At 44.4% G+C, this 12630-nt stretch overlaps 1 protein-coding gene across 4 annotated transcripts in view; it reads right to left on the minus strand.

The window, feature by feature from the left end:
* Positions 1-1826: 1826 nt before the first annotated feature.
* RAF1 (Raf-1 proto-oncogene, serine/threonine kinase) overlaps positions 1827-12630 on the minus strand; it is a 176011-nt gene continuing 165207 nt past the window's right edge. For 2 of the 4 annotated variants that reach the window (XM_040359341.1, XM_040359343.1), the window contains 3 exons: positions 7770-7907; positions 6680-6814; positions 1827-2162 (listed from right to left, as the gene is read on the minus strand). In XM_040359341.1, coding sequence (XP_040215275.1) covers positions 2022-2162; positions 6680-6814; positions 7770-7907 — 414 coding nt within the window. In that variant the 3' untranslated portion in view covers positions 1827-2021. The remainder of the gene's footprint in view (positions 2163-6679; positions 6815-7769; positions 7908-12630) is intronic. The other 2 variants (XM_040359342.1, XM_040359344.1) reach the window with 1 other exon arrangement.

Consider the following 12630-nt stretch of genomic DNA (forward strand, 5'->3'; position numbering starts at 1 on the left):
CCCCTTTGGTTTGGGGTCCGGTTACTGACCACTTTAGCGCTGAGGCCTTTGGACAGAACCGGTTAGCCCACCTAATCCCAAGGATGTGGAGGCAAGCTAAACCATGACCAACACCTAAGACACTGGCGTAAAAACTGAGGTACTCCTCCTATGGGAGGGGGTTATATAGGGAGGGGCATTTCCTGTTTGAGATTGCCAGTGTCCATCACCTGAAGGTACTCCATATAACCCACATAGTAATGAATATGCCGCTCTGTGTCCCGTGATGTACGATAAAGACATCAGGAAAGTACAGATGCGCCCCCCTAATGACCCCTTTTTGGAAAGTAGACAGTCCAGGGTATTTTGTAAGAAGCATGGCGAGTTTTTTAAAGTTGTATTTTTTTGTCCAAAGTTTTTGGAAAATTAAGAAATTACATTATTTTTTTTTTTTTTTTAAACACACGGTGACCAGAGTAATATAGTATTACCATAGTAAAATTGTACTACTCTGGGGAAGTGTTTTTTCTTTACACATTATGTTTGCATATAGCAGTGCATTATATTGCTAGCATTTCACTGAATGAAATCAATTCAGTTTCTTTTGCTGTGATTAGCGGTGATTGGACAGAGCTAATCACATAGTACAGATGGGCTGTAATTGGTCTAGTCTGTACCATGTGATCACACTAACCAATCACAGCTAGCAACACAAGTGTATACAATGGATGGCTTAAAAGGAAGAGATTCAATGTATACAACTGCCATACGACTTGCTGTGATTGGTTACAGCCGTCACATGGTGCCGGTACAGTGATCAGTCATCGACTGTTTCTGGTGGATGCAGCTGGGGGCCAATCGCGCCGCTGCATGGCCCAGTGTAGGGGGCGCTAACCAAGAGGACATCATAGGACGTCTGCCCAGATCGATGAGATGTTATCACCGGCATCATTCCCTAATAGGGTGGGTGGGAACCGGTTAAGTAAGCCTTCATTTATTGAAACACAAGGATCTAAGCTACGTTTTTTTATTTTGTAGCTCTTCAATAAAAACAAACATTCTGTGTGGGAAATGGACAAGAATCCTATACATGGAAATTTGCAAAAGAAGCCACAATAAAATGTGAAACACATTTAATTTATTAAAACCGGGTAATCAGGAGAGCTGCAGTTTACAATAAATGCAACAGAAGGACATAAACAAATTGAAACCCAAATCAAAAAATAGACTGTATACACACCGATCCCCCTTCTAGTGCATGTATCAATGTGTGCAGAAAAGCGCACACAGGCCGCATTTATTATATATATATATATATATATATATATATATATATATATATATATATATATATATATATATATATATATATATATATATATATATTATATATATATATATATATATATATATATTATATATATATATATATATATATATATAGTGTGTGTATATGTATATATAGACAGGGGGTGCCCTGCAGGCACACCCTCATCTGATAAAGCTGTCCTAGTGCAGGGCAATCACTACATTACCAGAGTACCAGGGAGAAGCAGATTGTGCTGTGTCAGGGTATAAACAGTCCACTCAGGAAAGTTCAAACTATTCACTCTCCTATGTCTGTAATTGTGCAAAATAGTCCTTTAAAAGGCATCTTCTATTCAACAGCATGATGGTTCTACTTCTTTGTTCATCTTACTAGGATTGATACAAGTCTTTCCACTTAACCGTTTTCAGGCTCATTAACAACCCGTTGGCACCAATGTAACACGTCACAACGCACTGTAACATTTCAGTAAAGAGGCCGGACACATTTAAGCTTGTGGCTCAAGAGGTGCAGTTTATGAAAGGCAGAAACAATTCGCTCTTCTCCATTTCATTTGTGTTGGTGGCTTCGGAAATGCACTGGTAGCAGCATTTTTCTTACGAATTATGACAAAGTGAACAGGACTCGTTCTACATGGAGACAAAGCACTTTCAGCTTATTTCAGAAGTTGTATCCTCTTCAGAAGACTTATGAGCAAGGAAGCTTGGCGGTCTTTTCAAAAAACTGGCAATCTTGTGGACGTCAACGTGCATGAATTGATGTCTTCTGTGTGGGCGGCGCGGTGAAGGGAGGGCTCGGAAGCACTTCGGTTGATTTTGGGGAGTGAGTGTTGTAACAGCTCTATGGAGGAGAGGATCTGAAAAGAGCATGGATATACAGTCAGCTTTATGAAAGGTAGAGAGAATAAAAAAAAAAAAAAAGCTTCAAAAGTTAATAAATCTCAGTCCATCAAAAAGTGGAACACACCCCTGGTGAATGTGGGGACCTTTGGTTATTTTACATCATTTACTCGAGTATAAGCAAGTTTTTCAGCACTTTTTTTGTGCTAAAAATGCCCCCCCTCGGCTTATACTCGAGTCACCATTTTGCACTTGATCTCCCGGACTTTGGGGACCCGGTACCGGCCGGCCGTAGCTCCCCTGGACCCCACTCTTCCTCTACAAGTGTGCAAAGTTTTTTGTCTGCGGGACCTACGGCCGGGGAGCAATGATTTTAAAATTCGAGAACCCCTTCAGTAGACTCCCATGTTAAATGGTCATTTCTCCAGTGACTTTGGGGACCCAGTACCGGCCGGTCGTAGGTTCAATGGACCCGGAACTTTGCACACATATAGCCCCATTTCTTCTCTCTCTACAAGTGTGCAAAGTTTGTTGCCTGGGGGACATACGGCTGGGGAGCGCCAATTTTTCAAAGCCGGGCACCCCTTCCATAGTCTCCCATGTTAAACGTCAGTCTAGTTATGGGCACAGTGAGGCATCGGCATGGACACAGTGAAAAAGTGAAGCATGCAGATGGACACCCTAGGCTTATACTCGAGTCAATAAGTTTTCCCATTTTTTTGTGGTAAAATTAGGTGCCTCGGCTTATACTCTAGTATATACGGTAATGTTAAACCAGGTCTGTATACGTTAATGATGTTTAATTACCTTTTGCTTGTATGAAACTGTGTATTGATAAGTTTTCTTACAATAAAAAAAAAATTGGAGAAAAAAAAAGTGGAACCCGGTGATTTCCCTGAATTTCTTTTGGCGGTATGGCTTTTCCCACCCCTTCATCATATAAAATGTTTCCTTCCCCCATCAGAGTCTATTAGGCGGTAGAGCTCTCCACTTAGCCAAACACCTAAATATCAGCTTTTGTTGGTCTTGCAGTTTAAAGGGGACATACAATGCAATAAATCTAGTCTCATGCCTCTAATACTAAAGCAGGGGTATGTAAACATTTTAATGCAATCAAATATTTACCGTACTGGGACCTAAGGGCTCATTCATACAGGCGATCCGCCCAGCAGACTCTGTTTTGCTCAGCGGGGGGATGATGCAGGCAGATGACCGGTCAATCTCCGCTCACTGTGCTGAGATGGACCTGTCAGAGCCCAGCGCTCATCTATGGGAGATCGCATTAAAAACGGACCGCCTGTCCGATATCATCTGATCCCATAGACAGATGGAAAATGGGGTCTCCGTCTGGATTTCACGGACAGAATCAGATGGGACCAGGGCCGGCCCTACCATGGGACCCAATGGTACCATTGTACCAGGCAGCACTTTCAGGGGGGCAGCAAATTTCCTGCCCACACGCCATCCCATTCCGCCAGCTCCACTCTCCACTCCACTGTGGGGCTAATTGCCGCCCGACCGCTCCTTCAGTTCCGCTCTCCGCTCCACTGTGGGGTTAATTGCATGAATAGAGCCACAGCAGGTCCTTTTTATACTCATATATACATGTATAGAGCCATGATAGGTCCACTTTAGTTATCATGATATAAAATAATGGATGTGGGGGCATTTTGGTGAACATAATTTTTTTTGTTGGGGGGGGGGGGGGGGGCAGCATTTCATTCTTGGTACCAGGCAGCACAATGTCTTGGGCCGGCACTGGATGGGACAACAGCGAACATGTCACAGATGACATCCGCCGCTCCATAGGGCTGAATGGAGCATCTCCGATCAGGTCCGCCTGAAAAACTGACAGGCGGACCTGATCGGAAAACGTGTGAAAGGGGCCCAACTCTTCTCAAAATGTCCATAAAACCCAACAAGGACCAAAAGGACAAACAAAGGTTGTATAATATGAAAACAGACTTTTTTCAATTCAAGTATAATTCTCAATGTTTTCTTATTTGTAAAGCAAAGAGGTAAAAAGCTAGCAAATTAATAAAAGCTAAAATATTTATAATCCAAAACAAAAGAGCCCAGAGGCTACATTCACACCAGCACTGAGCATCTTTGGTGATTTTGCCTTTTTAGCGTTTGAACAAGTTTTTTCGCAGGGCTTTTGCGCTTATTATTCAAAAGTGATAAGCAAGTTATTAGGGCTTATTAGTGTTCCCCAGTGCGGGTGGCACCTAAAGCAGCTGCGTCACCAACACCCTCGCCACCTCCCTCCAGACACAGGGGCAGAAGTTGTATCCTGGTAGCGAGAGACCCCTTCACCTCTTCTCAGAAATCGCCCCGGCCAGCACGCCCAGGAAGTCTACTGGGGACAAAAATGCTTGACGCATGGAGCTCAAAAGAAGCTTATGTACTTTTTCCAGCTACAAGCCTCAAGTGATACTACACTCGGGTACAACTTTGGATGTTGAGCTTTTTGGAGCTCTGAGGTGTGAATGGGGTCTGGGAGTCATTACAATATAAAAACATTCACACACAAAAAATTATTGAAAGCAGAACTCCAAGCAGAAAAATAAAAAAATGCCATTGCCATTCTAAAGCTTCCCTCCAACCACTTTGCATATTTTATATATACAGTGGAACCTCGGATTGCGAGTAATGCGGTTAACTAACGTTTTGAAATACAAGCACTGTATTTTTAAAAATCGTAACTCGGTTTGCGAGCGTTGCCTCTCAAAACTAGCATGATTCAGGCCAAAGTGGTGCGCAGTGGGGGGGCGCCGTTCAGAAAGGCCAGAGGACAGCTCGGCGGACCTCGGGAACAAAGTCTTTCCGAGGTGTTCTCGGGCCTTTCCGGCCGTTTCCGAGGCTCTCCGTCGCCCCTGCCCCTGGCCGCATGCGGTATTGCATGCCATTAAAGTCAATGCAAAACTAATTATTTTCGTTTCCATTGACTTCAATGGGGAAACTCGCTTTGATATGCGAGCACTTTGGATTACAAACATTCTCCTGGAACAGATTATGCTCGTAATCCGAGGTTCCACTGTACTTGCCAAACATGCTGCAGAAATCTAGTCTGGCTGTAGCCATTTTAACTGTGGGCAGCTGAAGCTGCTGCTTGTTCACTTCCTGGATTCACACACACACACCCACCCAAGTAAGTGGACAAGTAACAGGAAGTGGGCTGTATAAGGTATTTACTGGCAGAAAAAAAATGTTTTACTATCCAAAGTTAAAACAACAAGGGCAGAAAATTGTATTAATGGAAAGATGAAAAAACGACTGAAGTTCTGCTTTAAGTGTCTGAATTAGTATTCAGTATTGTACTATTGGACCCTGACCTATAGTTTCAGAAACGATGCACCAAGGGGTCCACATTTTTTTTTTCCACACAATACTCACACTTTATCTAAGAAAAATTTGAATCTTGGGTGAAAACATTTATAACTAGACCCCTAAATCAATTCTGCAAGCATGCCAATCTTATGTCTAATGCTGTGTACAGTCACAAAATATTCCAACTGCACACCTTCCAGGAAAATGTCCAATAAGTAAAAGGGTGCTGAAACGATCACCAGCTGGGAACCGGAAAGCAAATCATGTACACATATTCGCCAGCACACCAAGGATCATTGAAAAAACGTCCAAAAATGTTATGCATAATAGCGATCCAAAAAGCAACGTTTCGAGGTCACGCATGACCTCTTCGTCAGGCAAAAGATAATGCTGTGTACACACGATCGTTTTTCAGCATGAAAAAAAGTCATTTTTCAGCATGTCCAAAAAACGACGTTTTTCCAACTTCATCATTAAAAACGAAGTTGCCCACACACCATCGTTTTTGAAAAATGATGAACAAAGCACGGTGACGTACAACAGCACTCTAAAGGGGAAGTTCTATTCACCTTTGGGCTGCTTTTAGCGGATTCCTTGTTAGTAAAAGACGATTCACGCTTTTTTGTCTGTTACAGCGTGATGAATGTGCTTACTCCATTATGAACGGTAGTTTTACCAGAACGAGCGCTCCCATCTCATAACTTGCTTCTGGGCATGCACGGGTTTAAAACGTAGTTTTTGCCCACACACGATCATTTTTTACAACACGAAAAACAACATGAAAAAATGCAGCATGTTCGAATTTTTTTTTGGTCGTTTTTCAGAAGCCGAAAAACGATGTGAAGCCCACACACAATCATTTTAAATGACGTTTTAAAAACGTCGTTTTTTTTCATGCCGAAAAATGATTGTGTGTACGCGGCATAAGTGTATTCTCCGGTTTTATGCTTTGCTACATATTTTTTGACAATATCCAGAACTGTTACCTATACATTTCCAGTTTTAACTGCAATTCTACATGCAGTGCTGTAGATGGCAGCAGACACATACTACATAACTATATAATTTTCAAAGTGAGAAGTCATCTATTGCACAAGACACCAAAGAACGGAACTTGTAAGAACACAGATCTTAAAAGTATAATTTTTCACTCAGAATTAATGAGCCCCTTGTCCAAATATAAGGGGGGGGGGGGGGAACGTACTTGTGGAAACAGCGGCCTATCATCCTTTGCTTTGTGTATGGAGTCTGCAACAAGCCTCTTCATTGCTTTAGGACAGTTCTTATACAGCTTACTTAGATCAGGCACCAAACATCCTCGGCCAACCAAAAATATGATCTAAACAAAAAGACAAACAAAGCGATTCAATAAATTGATACAGACAAGTGAGCATAAAACTAGTAAGGCTGTGGCCGACAACCAGTCATTCCGTTGTAATGGAGCCTTACTAAAGCTGGCCATAGACGGATCGAAATCCAGCCAGTTCATCAGGAACCGTCTCCATCCGTCTATGGGCAGGCTGGTTGTACTTGAAGTCGATCCATTGATCAACGTCAGTACAACCAGCCTGAAGGAATGCCTTCAGAGTTAAGGTGACCTTTCTATTTCTAAACAAATCATTCCAGTCCAAATCTACCCCAGTCACTTTTTATTGGGGGTAAATTAAATGCTCAAACACAGATGATTGATAATAAATGAATTCCTCCAAACACTAACCATGAGTGAAAAAAGTTTTTGTGTTATCATTCATATTCTCTGAAAAATGGCCAAGAAATCAAATTCTGCCAGGGTATGTAAACTTATGAGCACAATTATATGTATAAGGCCTCTTTCACACGGTCAGGTTCGTCTGTCATATTTGTCGATGGACCTGAACGGTCGCTCCATACATCTCTATGGAGCATCAGATGTCAGTGGAGACATGTCTGCTGACATCCGACCCAACAAAAATCAGACGTATGGCGATACGTCCCCATCCGTCCATGGCGGATCGGATTAGATCTGATGAAAACGGACATGCTGTCTGTTTTCAGCAGATCTCTCCAAACAGCGGCATGCACAAGCCCCTCCCCACTCAGTGAGCAGAGAGGGGCTTGTCATCCGCCGGCTCAGTGGAGATGAGTGGAGAGATCTCCCATTGAGCTGACAGACTCTGCTCAAACGGATACGCCTAGTGTGAAAGGGGCCTTGGGGGGGGGGGGGGAGAGGGGGGCGCAAGCAAGAAAGTTTTTATTTTATTTACCTTGATGCAGTCAGCCTTTACAATCACTAAAAACAAGGATGGAGTTTGTACCTGTACCTGATCTCTGTCTCTTATATGAGAGTAGGGTAGCTCTCCCGTCATTAACTCATATAGGACAATGCCATAAGAATACACATCTGACTGGAAACTGAACGGGTTATTGTCTTGCATTCGGATGACCTCTGGAGCCTGCGGAGAAATAAATACAGGGATTATTACCAGAGATAAATGCAAGCTATTAGACATTATATGTTGCTGTCGTTACAGTTAACAAAGGAGGTCTCTTGTATCCAGGTTTGTTATTTGAGTATTACCTTTAAAGTGAAACCCAGAATATCCTGCTTGAAGTATAAAGATGTGAGTACATGAACTGTGAATACGTGGAGATCTACAGTAACCACCAAGATATTATCTCAGCCAGATCTGTGATCAATGAACACCTACCTACCTTAGTCTTAAAACTTACTGGCCATACACGGTAAGGTGTCTCTCATCCAGTCTGGGGGCTGAATGGGAGAAAATACAGATTCCTCCATACATGCAAACAGCGTGAAGGGAGGAATCTGCACTGCCGGCTGAAGTATTCAACAGATGTACCAACTGTTCAGCCAATCATTCTCCACCTGGCTCCTTTGAATTTTAAATGGAATTTTGTCAAGCTGAGTGGTGCCAACTGGGCCACCCATGCCTTAAATGTCGCCTGATAGGGTGGGAATTGGCCAAAATTAAAGCTTAAAGTACAACTAAAAGGCACATTTTTTTTTTCTTTAAAAGTTTTGAATATCGTGGAGATGGATCAGAATCCCGGACAGTTTTTATTGCTGTCCGTGCCCCCGTTATGGAGATTCACGCTATTTGTCCTGTTTACCATAATCACTGAAAGTAAAAAAAAATCCCACGTTTTGGGTTGTCCCCAGAAAAGTAAGAGGGGAAATCTTCCAATGGGGACACTAGTTCTAGTGACCTGGGGGTCCCCAGGGGATTCCCTTATTTTGAAGGGATTTTCTCTTACTTCATGTTTGGCTATGGGACAGGAAGTGAAGGGAAATCTCCCTAATGGGACACAGTGGGTTATAACCCTCCTTTACTGCATACAAAATAAAAAAAAATTGGTGACTATAGTCCTACTTTAGAAAAAAAATGTATGCTTTTCTGAAAGATTAAACTTCAAACGTGTTTTTAACCACTTATGGGCCGCCCGCCGCAGGAATACGTCAGCTGTTTGAAGAGGAAATTCCTAGCTAGCTACCATAACCCCGGTATCCTCTACTTCAGCGGGCTGTCCACTACAAGATAAAAAAAAGTGGTCTCTGCGGCAGATTCGCCGCAAGATCACTTTTATCAGCGGCGGGAGAGAGCCCCCACCTTCCGCCGCTTTCCGGTGCCCTCGCGATCGCCTCTGTCCCCTTGCTATGTATGGAGACGAGTGAGGGGAAGAATGAGGGGCCCCCACCCATCTCCATCTCACTGCAGGATGGAAGCGATGTCAAAACGTCACTTACGCCCATCGCTCTTAAAAAAGTGTTATACCTGAAGGGTTCCACATGTACTGGCACTTTAAGGCTGGCTCCACCCAGCAGTGATGACAAGGGTCAAGGGGCATAGTAGCCATCTTAGAGAGACCACATGTAGGAAGCAGAGAGATATGTAATGTCCTGAGATGCATGTTGCAGTGTACCTCCTGTACTGAATAAACATCCATTGTTCCAGCCCAGAGTCTTGTGTCTCCCTCACAACACAGAGGATATAACAGTGGCGACGAGGATGGGATTTACAAAGTGTCTATCAGTCTGAGAGAGAGACAAAGACATTGTGGATTGTCACCTGGATAAAAGCAATCACAGATCCCAGCAGGAAAATGTCATTAATCGGGACATTAAGTGAGTTTGATGGAGAACAGACATCCTGGAATTCCTGGGTTGAGAGACTGGAACAGTATTTCAGTGCAAATGCCATCCCAGACAACAGGCAAGTAGCAGTGTTTCTGACAGTGGTTGGGGCCAAGACATATGACACTCTGAGGGATCTGCTTTCCCCTGTAAAACCTGCAGCTAAGACATTGGCAGAGCTGCTGACACTGCTAGAGGATCACTTCCAGCCTAAACCATTAGAGATTGCAGAAAGATTTCGCTTCTATCAGAGGCAGCAACAGACAGGTGAAGAGATTAAAGCTTATGTGCTCGCCCTTCGCAGACTAGCCTCGACCTGTTCTTTTGGGGACTACCTACCTACTGCACTGAGAGATAAGTTTGTCATGGGACTGAATTGTGAGTCAACACAAAAGAGACTGTTAACAGAGAAAGACCTTACTCTTACAAAGGCAATTGAAATAGCTTCAGTGATGGAAATGGCTGTGAAAGATACAGAGGAATTGAACCCCCAGAGCAGAAGGGAAGAGGTGAAGCAGGAAGTTTTCAGAACAGCAGTCAAGCCAACTGCTGCAAACTGGAAATACAGACCCCCACCAAGCCGGGAGTCAGCTTGCCACCGTTGTGGGAATACAGACCATGACCACAAAGTCTGCCGGTTTAAGGATCAGACCTGTCATAATTGCGGTAGGACCGGCCATCTGAAACGAGTTTGCCGTAGCAAGAAGGTGCGAGATAAACAACCTCTGAACCCCAAGACAAAGACATATATGGTGGGAAGATATACATCATCATCTGAGTCAGAGGATGAGGCTGTGCTCCACAGGTTAGACATACATCATATGCATTCAGCACCCTCCGCAATGACTGTAGATGTAACCATTGAGGGAAAGAATCTCAGGATGGATGTAGACACAGGAGCAGCAGTTTCAGTTATCACCCAGAAACAATGGAGACAACTTCAGACCCGAAAAACTGTCCGCCCAACACCAATCAAACTGCAGACATACTCAAAGCAGATACTCCACCCACTGGGTTACGCAAAAGTACAGGTATTGTACAAGGGTCAGACAAAGAGACTGCCATTATATATCCTAGAAAATGGGGGACCCCCTCTCTTTGGGAGAGACTGGATTGCTCACTTTGGGATGCCAGACATCGCCATAAGTCCCTGTAACACCGTTACCATTCCATTAGGAGATAATGAGGGATGGGTGGTGTCCCTGAAGCAGCGGTTCCCAAAGATTTTTGATGACCAGTTGGGAAAAATAAAGCATGACTGTGTGAGACTCAAGCTGAAACCCAACGCTCAGCCTAAGTTCTTCAAAGCTCGGACAGTACCTTTCGCACTCCGAGCAGGTGTGGAAGCAGAACTAAGTCGGCTGGAGGAACAAGGTGTCATCTCAAAGGTAGAGCACAGCGAGTGGGCATCACCAGTTGTACCGGTAAAGAAATCGAATGGGGACTTGCGCATTTGTGGCGATTTCCGCATGGCACTGAACTCTCAACTGGAAATAGACCAGTATCCCCTACCCAGAGTAGATGACATTTTTGCCTCTCTTGCAGGAGGTCAAAAGTTCACCAAGCTTGATCTCAAACAAGCATATTTACAGTTTGAGGTCCATCCTTCTTCCCGCAAGTTTCTGACCATCAACACCCACAAGGGACTGTATCAATATAATCGGATGGTGTTTGGGGTAGCCTCTGCCCCAGCCATTTGGCAACGAAAAATGGACGAGATTTTGGCGGACATTCCTTTCACTCAGTGCCTGCTAGATGACATGCTCATTACAGGACGGACCGACCAGGAACACAAGCAGAATGTGGAGCTTGTGTTGGCGAGACTCCAAGAACAGGGTCTGAAAGTGAACTTAGCAAAATGCCAATTCATGGTGCCTAAATTGGAGTTTTGTGGCCACCTTGTGGATGCAGAAGGTATACACACCACGGAAGCCAAGGTTGATGCTTTAGTCAAAGCTCCAGCCCCAACCAACGTCCAGCAGCTGCGATCATACCTTGGCTTGCTGAACTATTACCACAAATTCCTGCCAGATCTGGCACACACCTTGTTTCCGTTGAACAAGCTTTTGGAGAAACACTCCAGATGGGACTGGTCGGCTGCATGCCAACGTGCTTTTGAAGTTTCTAAGCGGAAGCTGTTGGCGTCACGCATGCTCGTGCACTATGACCTCCAGAAGCCTCTCACCTTGGCTTGTGATGCCACACCCTATGGTCTGGGGGCGGTACTATCCCACATCTTACCAGATGGGTCAGAAAAACCAGTGGCATTTGCCTCCAGGTCTTTGACAAAAGCAGAAAGCAATTACTCACACATTGACAAAGAGGCTCTTGCGCTGATATGGGCAATTAAGAAGTTTCATCTTTACCTGTATGGTAGGGAATTCACCATACTGACGGACCATAAACCACTCCTTCAGATCTTTAGCCCTGACAAAGGCATCTCCCAGACTACTGCGGCCCGCCTCCAACGCTATGCCCTATTCTTGGGGGCATACAGCTACAAAATTCAGTATCGTGGTCATGATGCCAATGCTAATGCGGACGCTATGTCCCGACTGACAGGGAGGTCCATGGACTCTTCTCCACCGGTCAAGAGTTGTCGTTACACCAGCCTGTCCTTCTTGTCTTCTGGGGAGATAGCAGCCCATACAAACAAGGATACCTTTCTGAAAACCATACTCTCCTGGGTACGGTCCGGTTGGCCTGCAACTGTCACACAGGAGTATGAACCTTTTTTCCGTAGGCGTATGGAATTAACTGTGGCTGGCAACTGTGTTTTATGGGGAGACCGAGTGATCATTCCACAGACCCTCCGGAGACACATTCTGGACTTGCTACATACTGGTCATCCCGGGAGCACACGTATGAAACAAAAGGCCAGAGGCTATGTGTGGTGGCCAAACCTAGACTCAGATATCACAACATATGTGAATGCTTGTGCTGGATGTGCACAAACGGCAAGAGACCCTCCTCGAGGGTGCGTCCAGCCCTGGACTTGGCCCACGGTTCCTTGGTTTCGCCTA

This window comes from Rana temporaria, chromosome 7 (assembly GCF_905171775.1).
Source record: "Rana temporaria chromosome 7, aRanTem1.1, whole genome shotgun sequence".
Lineage (NCBI taxonomy): Eukaryota > Metazoa > Chordata > Amphibia > Anura > Ranidae > Rana > Rana temporaria.